A 24,661-nucleotide genomic window follows, 5' to 3' on the forward strand; every position below is an offset into this window, starting at 1 on the left:
ATTGCAGTTATTTATACATATTAATACAAAATATGTATTAAAAAAATAAATGGGTTACGTAAAAAAAAGTTATTTCAATGTCGATGGCTTCATAAAATCTAACAAATTGGTCTGACGACACAGCGCATTTTTTTCACGCAGAATTTCTTTGTAGCAAGCTAATAAATTTTTTATTCCTTGTTTGTAGCTATAACGCGTTCTTCGTTGGAGTCTCATGTTTTCTAAAATTTTTAAGCCCTTTTCAATTAGGCTGAGACCTTCTGTCAAGCTTGCAATTGTCGTGTGTTTTTCTGATGGAACTGGGTCTGAAGTGTCGGACAGTTCAGTGACGTTTTGCTCATGCATCTCTATGAGCTCATTCATTGTCAGCTTCTGACTATGTGAATCCAACAGCTCGTTGACATCATCACCATTGACTTCCAAATCTAATTGCCTGGCAAGATTAACAACTTCTTCTATCACATGAGAGATGATCAGTTTCTGGCGTTGTTTTCGTCTTAGTTTTGAAAAAAAATGGACAAAGTTACTTCCATCATTCAATGTTTTTTTGTGAATTTCATCCCAAGATTCTTCAATGATTCTTACGGCATCTAAAACATTGAATTGTTTCCAAAAGTCTTTAACAGATATCTCACTATTTTGTCTCATAGCTTCATTCAGACGTGCAAACGAACACCTCGTGTAGTAAGCCTTGAATGTTTTGATGACTCCCTGGTCCATTGGTTGAAGCAAGCTGGTTGTGTTTGGAGGCAAAAACACAACTTTCACACGTGGGTCGAAATTAATTAGGGTGGCAGGAGGGTGACCGGGTGCACTGTCAATAAGAAGCATCACTTTAAATGGAATCTGTTTAGACTTGCAATAACGTTCGACTTCGGGTATGAAGTGGTGACCAAACCAGTCCTCAAAAACGGAAGCTGTCACCCAAGCTTTATGATTTGACTTCCAAATCACTGGTAAGCTAATTTTAGATATACACCAAACAAAAAATTCAAGAACCGCATAACTCCGAGTTCGCGTAAGTCGGGGTAGCGTAAGTCAGAGTATTACTGTATTTCATTCTGAAATTAACAGATACACAGCCCAAATTGACTCAATTCAATAATATGGTTGTCCATGCCAGTGAGCTATGAAGTTATTCAACAACCAGAGAAATTAGAAAATCTACTGAAATATTACAGAGTGTATTAGAACTTAAGGGAGGGAAAAATAAGGATTATAAATTATTTTACAGTTGCAAGAACACAGTGAACGTTTAATGCTAAAGATTTTAAAATAGTTTTATTGTTTAAAAAATTGAACCAAACAATGGTGAGATTTTTTAAACAATGGGTTGATATGTCTATAAAGATTATGACAAAAGCCTCTACATGCAAATGGAATGGGCAAGTAAGCGTCAATGCCTTATTATGGGTGATTTCAATTTGCCTCTAATTGATTGGAGTAAATGGGAAGGAAACTCGACATGGGGAACAAAATTTTTAAATCAACTAGATGACTGTTATTTGTATCAACATGTCAGGGAAAGTACTAGAGAAAAGAATATCCTAGACCTCATCATCACACATGAATCAGATGACATAACAGGGCTGACAGTAGAGGAACCAGTAGCAGGAAGTGATCACGGAGTTCTACGGTGGATGATGACGAGAGAGGTAGCAGAAGTAAAAGGCAAAGGAATGGGTTTTAATTTCAGAAAAGGAAATTACGATGCCTTAAGGTACTACATGGCCTCTATTAACTGGGTAGATATCGCGCAGAGAATGAATACAATTGAACTGTGGTACGCTTTTAAAACATTAATCACAGATGCCTTGAATGCGTATATACCATTAAAAAAATACTCCACGAGGAGGGTTCCAAGTTGGATGAATAGCGAAGTTGCCGCATTATTTGAGCAGAAAAAAGGTGGCATGGAAAGGTTACAGAGCAATAAAAAGTACTGAAGCCTATAACAGCTACAAGGTGATCTGTAATAGAGCCACAGAAAAGGTTCGACAGGCGAAGGCAGTTTATGAGAAATCACTAGCAAACAGAGCAAAGAGGGGGGATAAAGAATTCTTCACATATATAAATGCCAAGAAGAGCAGGACAAACCAGATCGGACCTTTACGTAAGGGAAAGGGGATAGTAATAAATACACCAGCTGCCGTTGCAGATGAACTCAACAGTTATTTTGCATCGATATTTACAAATGAAAAGCCTTTTGTGGCAATGGGAAATTGTGGGAGCGAAGTTAAAAAATATGTAATTAATGATATTGAAATTTTGCAAGATTATTTAATGAAAAAACTTTCGAGCCTACAGACCAGTAAGGCTCCTGGAGTTGATGGAATATACCCTATAATCTTAAGAGAGGCGGCAAGCGAGTGCATTGAACCATTGAGGCTAATTACGAGCATCACTAGACTCTGGGGAGATTCCCTTGGATTGGAAAAGTGCAAATGTATCTCCCATACATAAGGGTGGCTCTAAAAGTGAAGTTGGAAATTATCGACCTGTCAGTCTGACTTCAGTAGTAGGGAAAATCATGGAGGCAATGATCAAGGGTGGAATTCAGGATCATTTGGATCGAATTGAAATTCTCAAGGATACTCAGCATGGTTTTGTAAAGGGAAAATCATGTTTAACAAATCTGGTTCGCTATTTCGAAAGGGTCACTCACGAGCTGGATTTAGGGAATAATTTCGACATTATTTATTTAGATTTCAGCAAAGCTTTTGACTCAGTCCCACATGAGCGGTTGCTTTATAAGCTGGAACAGGTTGGAATCACTGGGAAAATCCTTAGATGGATAGAAGGATGGCTTCAGGGCAGGAGGCAGAGGGTTGTGATAAATGGCTATTCCTCAGATTGGGTTGATGTAAGAAGTGGGGTTCCCCAAGGATCAGTATTAGGACCACTGTTGTTTTTAATTTTCATAAACGATATTGATGAAGGGATAGAGGGCGTGATGTCTAAATTTGCAGATGACGTTAAAATTGGTAGAGTAGTTAATGATCACTGTCAAGCTGAGCTTCTTCAGAGAGACCTAGATAGACTTCAAGAATGGTCAGAAAAATGGCAGCTGTGCTTTAATCCAACAAAGTGTAAGGTATTACACCTGGGAAACAGTAATCCCAAAAAAACTTATTCACTTGGTGGAGTTCAACTAAACCCAGTACTGGAGGAAAGGGACTTGGGTGTTACGATACGGTCAGACATGAAATTCTCTGAGCATTGTAAACAGGTTGCAAGGAAGGCCCATGGTGTCCTATCGATGATCTATCGAACTTTTGCAAGTAGAGATAGGGACGTGATAATCCCATTATATAAGGCTTATGTTAGACCACACTTGGAATACTGTGTTCAAGTATGGAGACCGCACCTAAAGAAAGACATCGAGCTTCTTGAAAGGGTGCAAAGAAGGGTAACTCGCCTGGTGAGATCGGCAAAAGGGCATCCTTATGAAGAAAGACTTCGAATATGTGGGTTGCAGAGTTTGGAAACTAGACACCTTAGAGGAGATTTGATTGAGGTGTTTAAGGCTCTGAGAGGCATCAGTAAAATGAATGAGGACGAAATTTTCAAGATTATAAATGATGCTAGAACTAGGGGACATAAATTCAAGTTACGGGGGGAAATGTTTAGATTGGACTGCAGGAAGATTTATTTTAGCCAGCGAGTTATAAATTACTGGAATAAGTTGCCTTCATGGGTGGTAGAGGCCGACAGTTTGGGGAAATTCAAAGGTCATCTGGATAGTACTTTCGGGTAAGGAAAGCGCATAGGATGATAGGTTTAATTTCCTTTTTATTTATATTTTATTTTATTTATATATATTTTTTTATTTATTAATTATTATTGTTTAGTTTATTTTATTTATTTATTTTATTTATTTTTTTTTTTGTTTTTATCATTGTTTTGTTCGGATTTTTTTTTTTTTTTTTGGCTGGTGCAGCATAAGCCATAGGCTTTCTTGCACCATGCGGCCGTTACTAATACTAATACTAATACTAAAGTGTTTTTTTCATTTGCTGTTTTTCAAATTCATATTTTTTTTAAATTTCAACACAAACCAGTTGAGATGTATTTATATTGTACTACATATACTGTGCTGGATGGTAAATAAAGATTGGTATGATAAACTTTTTATAATTCATCAAAAAAAAATCCCTCCATTTACTGTTATCAGTCATTTAATGTTACTGATTTTTGTAAACTTAATGTGATTACAATAAGCAACATCCACTGTATTAAATTAGATTTTTCAACATATTCCAAATTAGGCTCTTTTAATGGGAAAAAAATATAATTACATATGACATAAATAATGCCGTTTATCTTATTAAGTACCTGGAATATTCTAATACCAAAAACGTCACTTCTACATCTTCCCATTATGGTAGTTCTACTTCTGGTACCATACTACTATGCATATTTTCCAAAGCAATTTGCTGCCAAAGAACTTAACTGTTCACACACAGTTACTTCTAATAACAAATAAATAAAGATGTGATATTACTTAAAAAACAAACCAAATAATGATGCAATATTATTTAAGTTACATGAAAGAAAGCCCATACAAAAAAGTAGCTTAACAAAATCATTCAAATGTGTTTGACAATTGAACAATGGTTGACATTTCTTCAAATGACATTTATTGAATGTATTATTAAAAACAGCCAATCATGTTTACCTTAATAACTTCAGAGAGTGTCATTTTGAAAGCATCTCTTAATTTTATTAGAAACGTCAAACTTTCAGAAATATGGTATAGTAGATACAACTTAGTTAGTTACTTTTCACATATTACTATACTTTTTATATTAAATATAAAAATATTTTTATAGTAAATATATTTTTGTCTGCATTAATAGGAAAATTCAACTTATAAAAAAAAACAAGTAATAAAAATATGTAGATACCACAGTAAAGGATGTGATAATAAATTCTTTTAATACATCTTTTAACACTTCCATTTTTTTCCATCAAGGAAATGCTTCCATGGCTGTACTGTGGGCTATGCAATGCAAAATAATATGAGCTATGCAATACAATTCATAATTTTCTAATAGTTTTTTTTTTTTTTTTTTTTTTTCGTTGTAAACTAGTACATTTTAGGCATAAATGGGCTTTGAAAATAATTCATTGTGCTGAATTTTTTGTTAAAACTAATTAATTCAAATGATACAAAGAGAAGTCAGGCTGAACCCAGAAATATTTTTGCTATAGTGAATTCATTAAAATGGTATCTGTTGTAACAGGATTTGATTGTATATTTGAAATCAAAATGGAAGTTAAAATTATCACACTTACCAATGAGTTGCTGTCTGCCATGAAGTCTGCCATGTGTTTGATCTAAAATTCCTTTGAAACTAATAGAGCATGCTGCTACAGTTCTATAATCAGTACCCAATGCTTGATGTAGTTCTACAGTTGTTTTGTGCTACCATATAAACATTGAAATTTATCATAAAATAATGCATTTAAAAAATTACAAAACAGCACACAATATTATTCATACTTTGCATATGCTTCAGCAGAGAGGGAAAAAGCAACTTCAAAAACAAGTTACATATAGTTTACATATATATAGAGGAAATCTAAAATTTATGACCATTCCCTGGTCATAAAGCCAGGAGTTAACAATTATGTTGGCATAATTCCATATAATGCTAGTTAGTACAATGTACACAATGCGTAAAATAAGGATAGGTAAGTAAATAAATAAATAGGCAAGTGCAAAGCAATAATTACACATCACACAAAGGCAATACAACAGTCTTTACTGCCTTTATATGATGTTTATGATGTTATAAATTGATTGTACATATTCTCATTCAAGGTCTAAAAGAATTAAATTAACAACACTGGAGAAGCACTCTTACAGAAACAGACATGCAAGGCAATAAATGAAGACTTTAAAAACCTTCTTGGGAAGATAAGATACATCTGTTGTCACTCTGAGAAAAACTACTATTCTTATTAAAGATAAAATCTGTAATCTTTGGGCATCCTTGGGAACTGATATATGCATGGTACATTTTTTCTTACTCTTTTGAAATATCTATTGCTGTCATTAATAACGCTTTGGTTTTACTGCAAATTACAAGCCTGATTATTCAAATTTTCAGTTTGCGTTCACTTCTTTAAAAGTGAACGCTTTATTAGCATTCAATGAATGCTAATAAAGCCTCAGTAAATCTATTTAAAGTAAGTACCTTCTGGTTCATGTGGTTAACCAGAAGACCATCAAACATAAAGTCAATTATAAATATGCAACACATAATTTGGTGCCAGTTTAGTCCAGTATGATACTAGGCAACTAGCAAATACAACAACAAAAAAATAAATAAATAAATAAGATAAATAAAATAATAACAATAAAAATAAAAAATAGTAACACTAATCAATAAATAAATAAAATAACTGGAATAAATTACATTAAATGGCATCTTCATCACACTCAACAACTATTGTAAATTTTTTCACAAATAATTCCTAACCAGTAAAATCATTACCACTGGTGTTTTGCAACCCACCTTCCTCCCATTATGGTGGTGCATGTGTCAGTTGTGGTGAGAACCAGTAACACTTTTACTGCAGGTTGATGGCATACAGTCCGTACAAAGTAATTGACTGACATGGACAAGGGAAGTGATCTGATAGATTTCAAAAAAAGGGAAGACTGCTGGGTAATAATTGAAGGGCGACAGTGTTACAAAACTGCAAATCTTGTGGGCTATTCACGTAGTGTTGTAGTTAAGGCATTCCAAGAGTGGACAGATAGCAGATTAAGTAGTCACAGTGCCAATGGTGGGTGTCCCCATGCTGAATGTAGGCTGTCCTGCCTTGTGCAAGCTGATAGACAGAAGCCTAAAATTAGCATCTAATAGAATCATTGAACCAATGATGACCGGTAAAGAGTTGCCTTTTCCGATGAATTGTTTTCTTCTATACATTATGGATGGTAGTGGAGGGTGCAGCAACAAACTGCAGAGAGGAATCACTCTGATGTCCTGGTACAACAGAAACACAGCAACAGCAACAGTGTTTTGGTATGGGGAATGTTTTCCTGGGAATTTCTTAGAGCCCTCATATGCCTAGACTGCATTCTGAATGCTAAAAACTACCTATCCATTGTGGCTGATCAGGTACATTCCTTCATGGTGACCGTCTTTTATGGATGGCTGGCACAGGTGTGTTCCAGCAGAATAATGCACCCTGCCAAGTTTCTGGTATTGTTTGAGGGTGGTCTGCTGAACACAAAAATGACTTCCAGGTGCAACCCAGCTGCTGAATTTGTAAAATGAATCCCACAGAATATTTCTGGAATTTGTGGATTGACATGGACTTTCCACCGTGGACTACTGCAGATCTACAGGACACAATCGTGGTGACACTGTATGACACACCTGCAATGTTCAAGGCTTTACAAAGTCCCTCACTCTGTGACGGCAGTAACAGCAGCAAGAGGAGGACATACCTATTATAAGGTAGGTGGTCATAATGTTTGACTGGACAGTGTACGTGTGCATATTATATTTATATAAGTTTAACTGAAAAAATTTTTTTTTCACTTTAAGCTTTTACAGTAGAAGTTTATAAAGAATAAAAATGAATAAAAATACTTCAACACTTACTCTATGAAGGTAGAAAAGAAAGAAGTCATCTACTTGAATAATATACTGTGAGGTGCTGTTATATTCAGGCCTAAAATTGAAAACTTGCTTAAGCAACATTATAAAATTGCCACTCTTGTCTTAAGACTCATATAAATTTTAAGGACAAGAAGGATTCAACTGACAGACAAGTTAGTCCATCATCATTTCTGTATGCAGTTACACCAACTGAAGATGTATGAAGGACATCATTATTATAAAACGTCTCATATTGTGAAATCCTTCACAATGAGCTGCCCAACTCGTATACTTCAAATGTAACACTTCCCCAATAGAGCCTACTAAAACTTATTCCTAGTGGTTATCACAAACTAAATGGTTGGCTCAGTGCTAAATAACCTCATAGGTGGAAGGGTAGGTACCCAAAAATATAAGAACTGACAATCCAGTTGCAACTTATTTTTGCAATAATAGAGATACCAAAGTGATGTATAATCATATTCATAAATTTTAAGGGCAAGAAACCTCAAACTTCAATAAAAATTCAACTGACATATACATTAGTGCAATTAAATCAACAATTTTATGAAGGGCATCATTATAAAACATAGAATATTGTGAAATCTTTCATGATATGAGACAATACGAAAACCTTCACAACAAATCTTAACTGGGTTGTCAGCTCTTAAACTTCAAGTACCTACCTGGCCGCTGTTGCCACATCAATTAGCCCTGAAACAGCTGTCTAGGTGGTGGTATCCACTGAGAATAAATAAAAATAGAGTTTGCTATTGGGGAAGCATTACTTATTCAAAGTATAGGAGATAAGTAACATACTGCGTAGGATTTCACAATATGAAATATTTTATAATGATGTCCTTTGTACAACTTTGGTTGGTTTAACTGAGTACAGAAATGATGCCACATATTAATTTAATGTCAAATTAATCATATAAAATAAAGCTGAAAACTTGTTTATTTAAATTAATTCTGTAACACAATCAGTAATTCTTTTATAATCCAAGTAAAACTAAAAATATTTTAATATTTAGATGAAATATTATTTAAAGTCTTATATGAGAGCTGAAAAAAAAAAGTAGTGACAACCAGGTAATAACAGGAAGGCACAATTTATTATCACACAGTTCTTCATTAAATTACTTTAACATAATTACCACGCATCTGTAAAATGTTTTCCAGTACCTGAGTAACCAAAAAAATTTCATCTGCAAAGTAGTTTTTATTAATATCTGCAGGAAATTGATTTAAGGCATATAAGATGTTTTGCCTGTTTTCAAAACACTAGTTGCAGAGCTGCTTTCATTTTTGGGGAACAAGGTGAAGTTACAGGACTCATGTTAGAGCGGATTGTGGCAGATGCTCATCACTTCACATTCTACAATGAAGGGACAACTAAGATGACACTTGCCATGAACACTGCCACAACAGATTGAAAGGCTTTTACCTTTTGCCCATCAAGCAAAATTCAATATGAAAATGCTTCTGCTCCTTTAGACTTCATGTAAACCACATGAACATTCAGTAGTATCATGCCAATGCACAATTTCCATCATGATCCATAAAGTTGTTCTAGTCTGATGAATGGTACAAAAATACTAACCTTTTTCCCACCAAGCAAAATTCAATATGAAAATGCTTCTGCTCCTTCAGGCTTAGTGTAAACCATGTGAATATTCAGCAGTATCATGCCAATGCACAATCTCCACATCATAATCCATAGAGTTGTTCTGGTCTGATGACTGATACAAAATACTGAATATTTCTAATATCTGACATCACGTGTCACAAAACAGTTTGATTTGTGATATGTTTTATTTGGATTTGTGATACAATAGGACGTGCCAAGGCTGTTGTTAAGAGCAGGTACTGGTTCTGAGGGGATTTTTCTGTCAACAGAAAGTATAATTTCTTTACTTCAGGAGAGCAGTTGCCTATTGTACCAAAGGACTGAGTGAGCTGATATTTTCATATTTAGTAATACTTAAAGTACATTTTGGAAATCGTCTCCGTAGCCAGGTGGGCAGGAGCAGCAGTGCGTAGCACACACTTCCTGATTAGACCAGAGTTCGAGCCTGTGACTACCAAATATGGAGGATGTGGAAGGTCAGGGAATGACCACTGCATATCCCCAGACCAGATAAAGGATAAGGGTTGGTGTCAGGAAGGTCATCCGGCCGCAAAAATTTCATGCCAAAACAGTAATAACGCTGACCTCATATATATAATGGAAAAAAGGCGAGGACAAAAAAAAGAAGTACATTTTGGAAATCAGTATTTTTTGGTTTTGGTAGTTGTTGGCGCATCGGCTTCTGTGGCCATAGTGCACCTCCCAAGGTTTTTGCAGTACTTTGATCCAAGCCCGAGGCGGGAATCGAACCCGCGACCTTTGGGTTGCCAGGCAGGCACTTTACCCACCTGGCTAGCCCGGTCGGCGGAAATCAGTATATCTCATGTATTTTGTATAATGTTTTGTCACTGAGTTAATATGTACTGTAGTTTGATTTTTGAGTTCCACTGTATACTGCATTTTGCAGAGATTTGGTAAGCACTACACTATCTGAAAAGACTGTTGTGGATTGTAATAGGTAATCAGTTTTTAATCCATCATTGTGGACAAGGATGTGGCCTAGGAATTTATTACCAGTGATACCTCCAGCACAATATATTCATTGTCTAAGGTCAATGATACTAGAGATAAAATACAGTGCTGCTAGTACTTTTTCTTTAACCTTTGTAATTTGTAAAACAGTAATAATAAATTAATAATAATAATAAAATAATAATAAATATCTATTATTATTCGCAAGCTTAATAAAAGAACAAGTCAGCATTTCAATATTCAATATGTATTTTGGAGCATAGATGATCCATAAATTTTCTTTGTGCTTGTTCAAGAATATTAAGTATTAGTAATCAAAAAACTCTATTAGAATACTCAAAAAACTTAGAATACTCTATTATTAATCTATGTACATTAATTAAATATTAAATTCTGCAAAATTTAATATTATTAAAATTTCTGGTTATTTTTTACATCTTATGAGGGATCTAAAAGCAAGGACAAATATATTACAAATATATTTAGTAAATGAGTTGTCATTATCAGTCTCCATAACAGTACACAGGGGATGGGGGATCTGAATTAGCTAATCTTACACAGAGGTGTGAGCTCTGCCCCCACAAGCTATTCCAAGATTTTACCTTCCCTGCAAACTGGCAAATTGGTGTCAAATAGATGTAGCACTAGAGTACAAATACAATAGGAAGCTCAAAATTTGAGTTCTGAAACAGAGAAATTAATAATAGAGATGACAGTTAAAGATGTAGGGCAAGGTCATCTCAGTAAGAATAAATTTTTAAGCCACCCGTGGCCCATATCTCTTGGAAGCTACTCAGCTTTTCATACCAACTAAGAAATACTGTTCAAAATTTAGACCTAAATGGATGTCAGATGAATTAATAAAGCTTGTAGCAGAGAAGAAAAATGTGTGGGATGCATAAAAATTATCATGTGACACAGAAGCCTATGGCAGATATAAGCTAGTCTATAATCAATTCACAAAGGAGGTTAGGCAAGCGAAGGCTGATTACAAGAAATCCTTGGCAAAGGATGCAAAGAAAAACAATAAAGACTTCTTTACTTATGTAAACTCTAGAAGGAAAGGAATGAATCACATTGGTCCACTTGATGTTGGTGGTTCGACTGTTGATGATCCTGCTCAGATAGCTGACAAACTGAATGAGAATTTTGCATCTACATTCACACATGAGGAATTCTATAAGGAAGGGGAGGACAGAAGTCTACTAAACTTTTAACAGGGAGCTAAATGATTTTGTAATAATGGAGAGCAAAGTGGAGGAGAAATTGTTGAAGTTAACATAAAAAAGGCACCTGGGGCAGATGGAATCTATACAGTTATACTGAAAGGGGCAGCAAGGGAAGTAAGCAAACCCTTAGCCATAATTATGAGAGCATCCTTAGATTCAGGGGAGCTCCTCATGGACTGGAGATGTGCAAATGAATCCCCAATTCACAAAGGGGGAGGGGTCAAAGGGTGACACAAATAATTCTAGATCTATTAGTTTAACTTCTGTTCCAGGGAAAATAATGGAGTCACTGGTTAAAGAAGTGATGCAGGATCACATAGACAAGACTGCAGTAATAGCTCAGACACAGCATGCGTTTGTTAAGGGGAAGTCTTGTCTGACTAATTTGACTGGATACTACAATGTGGTCACAAAGGAACTGGATGCAAAAAATAATTTTGATATCATAAACTTGGATTTCAGGAAAGCTTGTGATACTGTTGCACATGGAAGACTGCTGTACAAACTGAAAGTTGCTGCAATGGATAAAGGGATGGTTGACTGGGAGACGGCAGAGAGTAGTAATAAATGGACACTGCTCTACGTGGGCTAATGTTATTAGCAGAGTTCCCCAGGGTTCGGTGCTGGGCCCATTGTTGTTTTGTTTATTTATCAATGATATTGATGAAGGTATATCAGGCTTAACGAGCAAGTTTGCAGATGATACAAAGGTTGGCAGGGTTGTTAATGACACTAAAGACAGTATGCTACTGCAACAGGATCTAGAAAAATTAGGCAGATGGGCTGAGAAGTGCCAACTGAAGTTTGACATTGACAACTGCAAAGTACTGCATACGGGTAAGAGTAACTCAAGAGAAATGTACCAACTGTGTGGTACTATACTCAGGGAGGGGGAGAATGAAAAAGACCTGGGGGTAATTGTGCAGTCAGATATGAAGTTCTCTAAGCAGTGCAGGCGGGCTGCCAGAGCAGGTCATGGAATTTTTTCAATGATATATAGGAATTTTGCTGGCAGATACAAGGAGGTTATTATCCCTTTGTATAAGGCAATGATCAGGCCACACCTTGAGTACTGCATACAGGTCTGGAGGCCTCATTTTAGAAAGGATATAGAGTTGCTAGAAGGAGTACAGAGAAGGGCAACAAGATTGGTGAGAGGAAGAAAGGGCTGCTCCTACCAAGAGAGGCTTGAGGCAAGAGAGCACCTATGAGATGATCTGATTCAGGTGTACAAGGCCTTAAATGGTTTGAGTAGGCTCAATGCTGATAGGATACTTCTGCTTGCTCAGATTAAGAACCTGATTGTTTTGTTTGTTTGTTATTTGGTTTTTAGGAGCATTAGCAACTAAGGCCATATTGCTCTGGGATATGCGGTGGTCATTCCCTGAACTTTCTGCATCCTCCAATCAAAAAGCATGTGCTACGCACTGCTGCTCCTTCCCACCTGGCTATGGAGGCGCCTTAAGAACCTGAGGGGGCATAGATTCAAACTGAGGAAAGACAGTTGTAGAATAGATGTGCTGAAGTTTGCCTTTAGCCAGCGGGTAGTTGATTGCTGGAACAGACTTCCATTTGTTGTTGTGTTGATAGCTTAAATAAATTCAAGGTAGAACTAGACAAACATTTGGAACGAATGGATGGGTAAAATTGGAAGGATTTTTTTTTTTTTTTTTTTTTTTTTTTGGCTGATGCTGTATAAGCTTGCTTTCTTGCATCATTTGCCTCAACTAATGCTAATTCTGTCTGTTAAGGGGGAGATCATTCCTCACCAATCTGCTACTATTAGGTAGCCACAAAGAACTGGACACAAAGAATAATTTTTACAACATATACTTAGATTTCAGTAAAGCTTTTGATATTCCACAGTATAAATTATAATACAAAAATTATTGTTTATATTACTTCAGCTTATATAATTTTGTATAAACTGGAGCAATTTATAGATAAAGGAATGGTTAAGTAGTAAGAGACACTGAGTAGTTGTAAATGGCCACTGATGTTTGTGGACTAATGCTATGTGGGGCTTGGTGTTAGGTCCCTTATTCTTTTTAATATTTAGTAATGATATTAATAACTGAATTTTGACTGTAGGCATATCAAGTACAATATCTAAGTTTGCTGATGATGAAACAAAGCTGAGCAGGGTGAGTAATGATATTAATTAAGGTATGCTATTTCAAGATCTACAAAGTAAGCAGATGGGATAAAAAATGGCAACTGAAGTTTAACACAGATAAATACAAGGTTCTGCACTTTAGTAGAAATCTCAAATAATATTCAATTTGGGTAGAAACAAACTTAAGGTAGTTGATAATAAATAAAAATGACCTGAGTTAATTGAAAAGCCCAAAAAGATCTCTGAGCAGTGCAGACAAGCTAACAGAACCGCTCATTGTGATCCACAGGAACTTTTCCAGCAGAGATTAAAAGGTGCTTATCCCACTATATAAATCAATAGTTAAGTCACCTTAAATACTACATGCAGGTTTGGAAATCTCAGAAAGGGTGCTGCAAATATTAATATGAGGAAACAAAAGGACATTCTCAACAAGAAAGACTGGGATTCTATAAATTACAGCATCTGGAAACTATGGACCTGTACAGTGACCTAAGTGAAGCGTTTAAGACTTTAAAAGTTTCGAGTAAACTAAATGTTAATGGCATCTTTATCCTTTCTGAGATGACACACACAAAGGATAGATTTAAAATGAAAAAGGATGGTCAATGAGTAGATATTCAGAAATTTTCCTTCAGCCAGAGAGTAACTGATTGTTGAAATAAACTCCTACCTGGTGTTGTTGGAGTGAGTTGTTTGAAAAAATTTAAATCAGCAAGTATCACACAGCATCAGCTATATCATTTCCCTATGAGTAAATGATGATACTGTGCAATACTTGCTTCCTTGCCATTTTGTCAATACTAATATGAATATTAACTGATCAGAGATCATATGCCGAGTCCTGCCCTTTGGCATTCCATCACCTATGTTATTTAATTAATAGATAACACAGAAGCAAAGGCTCAATACGTTCTACGTTATATCCTGAGGTATTTTACGCTGAATCCTCTCTATGCTTCAGAAATTTGGTCATTTGCCCCTGCCTCATACCTTTAGAAGTATCTCAGTTTAGAGTACTGGTTGCTTAGATCGATGAACAGGGTGGTAGGCCACCCCCTAACTATCTCCAGATCTATCCTACAAGCAAATCTGGGCACCACTCCCTGGAGACATATCATCATGACAAAAAATGTCCTCACGCTTGCATGGCTTATAACGAGGTAAAGTGATGCTCCATCGGTATCCGCATTAATCTCTGGCCCTAGGAGGGCAAGAGGGGAGCACCCCGACTCCTGTCTCCCTCTACGTCTTATGCTGTCAAGCATTGATTCCCTGAGGAACGTTTCCAGACAATTGTTTTCGGATCTTCAATAAATTTAGGATCCACCCTAATAGGTTCTGTGAAGACAAGCCCTACAGGAAGGAAATCCTCAAGAACTGCTACCAGATAATGAACTTATAATACTCACCTGCTCCTGGACATGACAGACTGTTTTTTTTTTTTTTTTTTTTTTTTAACTTGCCTATTTGTATATGACAGACTTTTTGTCTTCATGCAATCATATATTTTGTATATTACTGTATATTTTGCACATTATTGTATATTTAATGCTATAAAAGTCTCAGGTCGAGCACGCATGTACTCTTGTTTATTGTACATTGTATTCCTCGCACCTTAGTCTGTAAATATTCACACCCTTCTGGCACAGAGCCGTCCCGGGGTGACCCAAGGTTTCTGGGAAATAAACTGATTTTAATAATAATAATAATAATAAATAAATTAGTTTAAAAATGGAGGAATTACCTCTATGATGTCTTGTAGAACGCTTCAGTGCTGATACTCTCCGTTGTTGAATAACTACAAATAGATTATGAATTTGATAGTATGAACCAGAGCTCTAAAGCTCAATACATTCTACCTTGATATCAATATTTATAAAGGAATAATAGAAGTTCGCCTCAATATGATACGTAGAACACTTCTGTATGATACTCTGCAGAAATTAAAATGAAAACAATTAAAAAATCAAAAATCTTACATTACAGTAAAAAATAATTAAAAATAAATTTAACAAAAAAGGTATAACCTCTATAATCTCTCCAGGTATAACCTATCGATAAGCAAGGAAAATCGTTTTGCAATTTTTTCGTTAAATTAATTTTTTACTGTGTTCAATTGATTTTTAATTATTTTTTATTGTAATGTAAGATTTTTGATTTTTTAATTATTTTCATTTTAATTTCTGGAGAGTATCATACGGAAGTGTTCTACATACGTATCATATTGAGGTAAACTTCTCTTATTCCTTTACAAGTAGATTACATGTACTCCACATCCTCATAAGCAAAATCAATGATCCAATGCACTACGGAATCGGAGGCCCATGGACCCCAAGACCGACCCCAAAATACATCAAATCACCAACCCTAACCTTTGAGTGAGAGAATACAATGCTTCCATATTTTAAAAACAATTTAAATGCTTTGAAACCAAATAAATAATGGATTTATACTTTTAATACTTTAAAAACTAATAGAATTCAGTAACTAATAAAATTCTTTAGTTTCTTAATGTTTCAATGGAGTATTAATGTTTTAATATTAGTTTTTAAAGTATTAAAAGTATGGATTTATGATTTATTTGGTTTCAAAGCATTTAAATTGTTTTTAAAATACGGAGGTATTGTATTCTCTTGCTGAAAGATTAGGGTTATTGATTTGATGTATTTTGGGGGTCGGTCTTGAGATCTGCAGGCCTACGATTCGGTGGTGCATTGGATTGTTGATTTTGTCTACGAGGGTGTGGAATACTTGTAATCCATTTGTATAGTTATTCAACAACAGAGAGTGTATTAGCACTGAAGCATTCTACAAGACATCATAGAGGTAATTCTTCCATTTCTAAACTAATCACCTAAGTTAAAATCCACTGACATCATTTCAGTGCAGCATGTTGACTGTAAATGGCATCCTACTTTCAAGAAGGAACATGCTGCTCTCAACAATATCTGCAAAAATGTGTTTATTAATTAGTGTCTCAATGCTTTTGGCATTATAATATAAATTGCACCTGAACAGGTTCCAGTTACCTGACTTCTTTTCAAAACTAGATTCTATCTTAAATGCAAATGGTTACTAACAAATTATAACTGCCCACAACAATTATTCCTGGGGATTATGCTATGTTTTCTGTTATTAAACAGCATATCAGATCACGAGTAACATAAAAGAAAGATAAAAGCAAATGACAGAACTTAGGCAGATGAGATGTGCTAGCACAAAAACTAGCACATCTCATACATTACATACATGTACTATATAAGTTACATATATGTACTATATAACAGAAAATAACAAAGTTATGCATTAAAATACTTGGTTGATTTAAACAAAAAACGTGAATATAACACAAATGGAAGAATACAGCTTGGTTTCCTTACTTTGCTCCTTTTACTACTGAAGTTGATTGCAGTTCAAATTCATAAAATGCCCAGGTTACAAAAGTTGAGGGGCTACTATCTTCTAGAGCATGCAGGCCATCACTGGACAAAATTACCTAAAAATTAATTACAACTGACATATTTGTAAGTTAAATGCATTTAAAAGTTTCAGAAAATTAAGAGATTTTATTAAACAAAAAAAAAAAAAAAAAAATGCCAAAAAGCCGTTATAACTGATTTAACAAAAATAACATTCCCATCAGTAGTGTAAAAAAGTCAGTTTAGTTTCCCACTCAATGGTTCTGTATTTAATTTTAAAGAAACAATACCATTTACAGCTATTCAACTGCTACATGTGTTATAAAGTCCTTTTTTACCAATTTATTTTCAGACCACCACCACCATGAGTATGCTAATGAATAAAATTAAGTTTTGGAATTAATGTCTTTTTCTAATAGCCCTATATTTGTTGAGTATAAATATTTTAGAACAAATGTACATTGGCTCTAGTGATTTAAAAAAAAAAAAAAAATCATGTTATCTTGCAGCGAGAGGAGAAGGGGGGAAAAAAACAAAACACAATCCATGCATTGGAAAAAATTTTTTACCCAGTTCAGAAAGTTAAGCTACGATATTATAATTAATCTTTATTGTATATAAAGGTACAATACAATGTACCCATCACAGTGGGCTGCCAGGGATTAATATACGCAGGGCTGGTTCTGGTAGGTGTGCAGTGCGTGCATGCACGCAGGCGGCCAAATCCCTAGGGCAGCCGATAGTGCACTTTAAAGAATAAAATTAAAATGTAATTTAATATTATTTTAATATAATGGTTGGTGATGAAATAGCAAACATGGCATTGTTAATAAATAATATTGTATTCTCTAAAGACCCATTCACAATGAAAATTAAACATAAAAATAACATAACAAACGTTACCGTAAAATTAAGAAGTCATAAGAAGTTTATGGTCATAAACATGACCATAAACATATTTGGTAACCATGGAAACATAAACATGACCGTAAACATATTTGGTAACCATGGAAACACAACATGCGCTTCTTACATACTTCAAAAAATTTATTTTTGCATGATGATGGATGATATAGCTGTGCAATTTATGGTTATAAATAACGCCGAAGCATACATGTTAGGTGTTTTGCATCGAAAACTTAGAAGTGCAAGCACAGGCGATGGTGGGTTCATCCGTTGTGTGTTCATCCGGAGATGGGGGGAACCCCCAATGCCGTCAGACAACTAACACACACTATATGAAACGAAACATACTCTATACAACCAAAAGCATTTGCACACACACAAGTAATTACAAAAGGGGCTTTTAATTAAAAACCTAATACACAGTAGGGACACTTTTAGCATGTATAGCAGCCTCAATCCTCCTGGGCATTCCAGTAGGTGTAGGTCGGAATTTGTCTCCATTCTTCCTGCAGGTCTACGTAGCCGAGTGGTCAGGAGCGGGAGTGCAGTAGCACACGCTCTTTGAGTAGACCGGGGTTCAAGCCCCTGACTGCTAAACATGGTCAATCTGCCAACCCGCACTGGACCAGCGTGGCAGATTATGGTCCATTTCCCTCAGCATGAGTTGTTGAGGAGGCTTCCATCCTACAGTGGATTGATAATGGCTGCAGTTTACCTTTTTTTTTTCTTTGGCAACTGCTTCCCAGCAGTTGCCAAAGCTTGCTGAGAAGGTCAATTCAGCTACACCCTAATCAGGTGACCCAGTTCATGCCACAAGTGTTCAGTGGCATCGAGGTCAAAACTCTAAGCTACAGAAAAGCAAAGACACTAAAAAGCTCGTCAGTCCCTTAAGCCCCTTGCTGTATGACAAAGCTGATATGAGTCCTGTTTCTGTATTTCTGTGTTTGGTAAGTAGCGCATAAGTGTCCAAAATATTCAAGTAGGTCATGGACCATGTGATTTCAAGCATCACCAATGAAACAGCTGAAACAGTTCAATAATATCAGACCTCCACCTGACTTCATGATTGAAATGAACGGAGAATATGATCTCCAGGCAATTTCAACACTCAAACACATCTATCAAAATGAAACACTGCATGAGATTCATAATGCCACAGCATTTTCTGCCATTGTTCTATCTATGCACATTGAGAAAAACAACACTTCAAATGCTATTTTTCATTGTTGACTATGATAGTGGGCTTATGTGTAGCTACCCCACTCTACTTATCACTGAACCCAAAGCTGTGCAGCTCCCTAAATGGTTTAATTATTGACGGATGTTTCTGTGGGCCCTTGAAACTGTTTGTGAGGCCATCCAGCCCTTTCTTTATCATTTTAAGTATCTATTTTCAAGTCTTTCTTTTTTGAATAACATCTATCTACCACAGATTTTAGAAGGTTCGGATGAGTCACAGTTGTCCATACAGAAAGGTTACTGAGGTGACATCGAACCATCATTCCACACTGAAAGTGTCTACATTCTGATCCATGATCCATACTAGATTCTAACATAATGCTGCACAGGCAGACCCATGAGATTTATATTGGTATGTCTGAGCATAAAGGCTTACATGGGATACTTCTAAAACAGTACACAATATTTGTAAAGAAGTGATTGAATACTTATGATTGTAAAATGTATATATTTACCTTCTGAATGTGGATTTCAAATAAATTTTGTCCTCTTCCCAATTGGATATCTTCTTCAATAATATATTCAGAATCCTAATATGAAAGAATTGTTTTTAGAATTTCATATTAACAGTCAGTAATAACAATAGCCAAATGTTTCAATGAGAGTGAAATACTAAAACTGTGCTTTATTCATTCGTGTAGTCCTTTTACTCATGGGATATAAAGTTTACAATTATAGTGTAAATCTCAAAAGTGTAGTTACTAATCAGGTATTTAAACAGTATATTTTAAACAGATGAAAACTACAATGACATGATAACGAAAATAATAACCTTTAATAAAAGAATATATTATCAGTACACAAACTCTATGAACAGTACCAGCGGGTCTTAACAAAAGTAGTATATACTTCAAGAAATTCACAGGTAAAGAAAGTACACTTTCTTCACCTGCATACAATGTCTAAAATGTCTGCAAAACTAATAATTTGTATAAACTGTGTTTATTAATGTTGGAATATTTTTTGGTAACATAGTGTAAATGTTAAGATTTCATTTGGGTTCTAGCTACATTGGAACTGAAAGGATGTACACAATAAACAAACATCGATCCATATGTGTAGAATGACAAATTTCCATATATATAGACAAGTTTTTCAAGAGTATGCAGAAAAAATTCTGGATTGTGATTTCTGTGAGTTTCATGAATCTGATTCTAAATGGTTAGGAAACTGTGGCTGTTTTTGAATTTCAAAAAAAAATTACTGTGGAATTCTGAATCATAAAAACAAAAAAAAATTATAATAAAAATAAAAATCAGACAAATACCATTTTATTTATTTATTTTTTTTTTACACTTCAAAACTTCATAGCCATTTTTTAAAATTCAAACTACCATAGCCCCAAAAATATTCAGAATTTGTACAACACACATTTATGTGACACCCTGTATTTGTGTGTTTTCTCAGATAAAAGCTGTTCGAGGACATAACTAGGTTTACGCAGTTATCATGGGCTTAGGCAGTTATCATATCAAACATAATACTGTATATACCAGCTTGAAAATGTTTGTAATTGAAATTAAAACGATTTAATTAAAGACAACATTCTGAACACCACCTTTTCTTCTTCTTCTTAAATAAAGGGAGACAGAAGTATATACAGCACTGACTGACCTACATGAGAATCATTCAGAGAGCACACAGATTGTGGTAGGAGGGAAGTTAGGTTGGTTGGATAGTAAGAGAGATGTCTGTCTCTATTAGAGGCAGTGGTAAATACTTGGAAGTGCTGCATTCTGATGGCTGAATAGAGAAGGCTATTTTCCATGATGCAGATAATCATGTGATCTGTCACTTTGGACAGTCTTTTATGTGTAACTCATTGGGGAAGATACCTAAAGTTTCAGCACTGAATTAGGAAGGAGAGCTATGCATCAAGTTTAATTAATTCAATGTTTTCTGTGTCAAACCTTTTGATGTGAAAGACTGTGTTCTGTCCATATTTGTTCAGATAAAAGTTGTTTGAGGTCATAGCTGCTGCATGGGCATAGTTGCCTAAATATACTCCTAACATATATCAGACTGACTGATACAAGGTTGGTCAGTGATATATATTTCTGTAAGCCTGAAATCATCTTCCCAGACCAGAAGGCAAGCTGACCTTTGAAATGTTGACTTTAACTTAGTATTAATTAATTAATTAATTAAATTGCTTTGCCTGAATATAAAATATTTCCATAATAAACATTCTAATGCTATTATATATTAGAATGTTTACTATGCACAGTAGTGTGTACAGTATATACAAATATATATATATATATATATATATATATATATATATATATATATATATATATATAGTGTATACACACTGTATATATATATATATATATTTTTTTTTTTTTTGAACACTACTTTTAGACTAATGTTCTATATTTGTTTCAAACAATATTGCTTTTATGCGGCGTTAATGCTATTGTAGGATAAACAATTAAACACTATACGTGCATTGATATATTAGATCAAGATCCTGATAGATTTTGGTTTGCGAGTGGTAGGGAATTTTTTTTTTTTTTTTTTTTTTTTGGCGAGAAGTATTACCAGTAATTAAGGCCTAACTAACTGGCTAGCTGTATTTGTACTAGCAGGTGTTGGATCGCCTATGGTTTCATGTTAACTATTAACATGAAACCATAGGCGATCAATTAATAATAATATAAAGTATAAAATAGGAAGGTGACTTTCTTTCACATGGTCGTCTCTCTGCTACTTCCTTGGGGGCTTTTGAACAGATAGATAGCCATACTAAAAGAATGCCATGGGCATTACCCATGGCATTCTTTTTATATATACATATATATAATATATATATATACACACACACACTGTACACACTATTCTCAGCAATACTTGGACACCATTACAGTTCAAGAAAAATGGATGTTTCAGGAAACTGATGTGTGGGCTCCTTTTTGGCCTCAATGAGGGCTGTGTTTATTCTGGATGTATGACTGGCCAATGTAGAGTAGTACTAATAAACAGCTTTGCTTCACTCTGTTCCTTCTTAAATATGGCTGTTACTTATATAGCAATATCTGAAATTATGGCTCGTGAAATGCAGCTCTAACATAAAAACCAAGGTTGTGCAACTCTCTACACTGTTGATACACTTAGGGCACTTCTGTTGATTTCTTGACCACACACACACACACACACACACACACACACACACACACACACACACACACACACACACACACACACACACACACACACACACACACACTTCTGCAGAGACAACTGTTAAGATGCATAACATCCCACTTCATGGATTGCTAATTTCTTTCTGTAAGTGTTCTTTGCCTATATGATTGTTCCCTCCTTTCTCAAAAGTGGTTCTAGTTGTCTTTGAAAGAATAAAATGGATTTTTCAGTAACGTTTGCCTACAAATGAATGGAATGATATGGCATCAAACAAATCAATAAAACTCTATAATCAAATATCTTTGAAATGCTAAGCCCATACTGAAACCCATAATAGATGTTATATTTTGTATCAAGAGATGTATGGTCAAGAGATGTATGGTTTAAAAATACTTTTGAGAGTATAGCATTTAAAGTTAATATCTGAATTTCGGAATACATCTGAAGCAAATTTTAGTAACAAATAAAAGAAACTTACACCTTGTGCTCCAGTGACTTTATACTGTTTTGTTCCATAGGCAATATCATTTAACTGCTTTTCCAGTTTCTAAAATATAACAATGATAAAGTAAAATTTCAATAAGGCTTTTTTTCCTTTTATATATTATATCACATAATAAAATATGTCAATACCAAAACTTTTAAGTAATTTAGAGTTCTGATATACTCTAAAAATGTTGTGCCAAAATACATCACAAACATATGATGATACAATACTTTATACATACCATTCTTTATACGTCCATATTAGTGATATATTTATTCAAAACTTTAAATTTTAAATAGAATATCCATAATTCATTATTAAAAATATATTAAAAATTAATATTTTTAAAATATATTTTTTTAAAAATTAATATATATATATTTTTAAAAATTAATATTTTAAAAGAATATTAAAAAAAAACTCAAATCAAAAACAATATCAGTGATACATAAAAATTACTGACCTTTATTCGGGCTGCTCTAATATCTAGTAGCTGTGCATATTCTTCAAGTTTTGTTTGATATTCTAGCTCCATTTGATTTGCTTTTTCTCTGACAATTTCAATTTCTGCCTGACAATCTTTGTTAAGTTTATGTTGAAGAAGTAGCATATTACGTGTCTTTTCGAGCTCTGATATAGTTTCTGCATGTTCTGCTTGAGCCTAATTGGTAAAATATTTTTACTAGATATAATAACTAATTTAAAGCAAAACAGTCTTGAAATGGAAACAAATGTTTCCAAAAATGTGTTTTCATTTCAATACCAGTTCATTTTTTATTTTCATTTCAATACCAGTTCATTTTTTATTTTCATTTCATTTCATTTCCATTTCATTTTTTATACCCAAGTATAATCAAATATGCATAAAATAACAAATACATATGAACTAAAGTAATATGTGGCTAAATCGACTACCTAAAATGGATATTCAGCATCATTTATTCATACTTTCTAAACGAGGTATGATAAATTGTACTAATAGGATATTAGTGATCACAATTTTTTAATTGTGATCGCTAATTATGATTAAAGAATTACATTACAGGTATACTTTACATAATTAGAGCTAGATTCCTTGAAAATAAATCATTAACCAAAACATCATTAAGCAAATGGCAATTTTTGATAAACTCCCATGTTATGATGATAGATGAAGTCCTTGAAAAAAATTTAGAAGTAAATCTGAAGTGCAGTGATAGTTAGGTTGTCATACAGTAAGAATGAAAAAAGTCAAATTAACTGTTTTGCATAAACTAGTAATAATAATAACAGCCTAACTATAAAACAGGATAATAATAAAAGTAAACACTAATCATGCATCACAGGTTTACATAATGTGGAACCATACCCATTAGGGCTATAATCATAGAAGAAAGGGAAAACTGTCAAATAAAGAAGGGATGAACATTTTTGTTGTTGTTTTATTAATATTAGTTGGTCACAGACAATGAAGATTCTTCTGTTGTATGTGAAGTCATTAACCAAAGTCATTTATGTACAAAGCATCTGTGTAGTATTCATATGTTTTCATATGTTTTTGCTATATTGCTGTTAATTCTGCTGCCACTCCTTTGCATGTTTTCACCTTGATCAGCAAAGATGGCCACTGCTGTTTCGAAATGAGTAAACACTTCTGACATGCCCGTAGTTATTAATTTTTGGTAGTTGCAATATTAGCATTTTTTCAAACTTGTCTTGCATTCTTTGGCTTCAAAATTAAAGTTCTTCAGCAGTGAAATCTTCACTACATAATCCAAATAAACCACCATATAAGCCTCCTTAATTATCCAAGCCAACTTCTTTTGCATCTCCACTAGAGGTCTGCACAGGCTCAGGCCGGGTAAGAAGAAGGATGTTCGGGCTGGGGCCAGGTAACATGAACGATGTTCGG

At 34.5% G+C, this 24,661-nt stretch overlaps 1 protein-coding gene across 1 annotated transcript in view; it reads right to left on the bottom strand.

The window, feature by feature from the left end:
• Window positions 1-24,661, bottom strand: part of LOC150090021 (protein fantom-like) — a 234,503-nt gene that overhangs the window by 61,893 nt on the left and 147,949 nt on the right. The window contains exons 17-22 of the mRNA XM_090390151.1: window positions 23,234-23,431; window positions 22,762-22,830; window positions 19,592-19,666; window positions 16,953-17,068; window positions 7,626-7,695; window positions 5,299-5,428 (exon numbers count right to left, since the gene is read on the bottom strand). Of these exons, the coding sequence (XP_090246277.1) occupies window positions 5,299-5,428; window positions 7,626-7,695; window positions 16,953-17,068; window positions 19,592-19,666; window positions 22,762-22,830; window positions 23,234-23,431 (658 nt within the window). The remainder of the gene's footprint in view (window positions 1-5,298; window positions 5,429-7,625; window positions 7,696-16,952; window positions 17,069-19,591; window positions 19,667-22,761; window positions 22,831-23,233; window positions 23,432-24,661) is intronic.

This window comes from Mastigoproctus giganteus, chromosome 2 (genome assembly GCF_048544385.1).
Source record: "Mastigoproctus giganteus isolate SK-2022 chromosome 2, ASM4854438v1, whole genome shotgun sequence".
NCBI lineage: Eukaryota > Metazoa > Arthropoda > Arachnida > Uropygi > Thelyphonidae > Mastigoproctus > Mastigoproctus giganteus.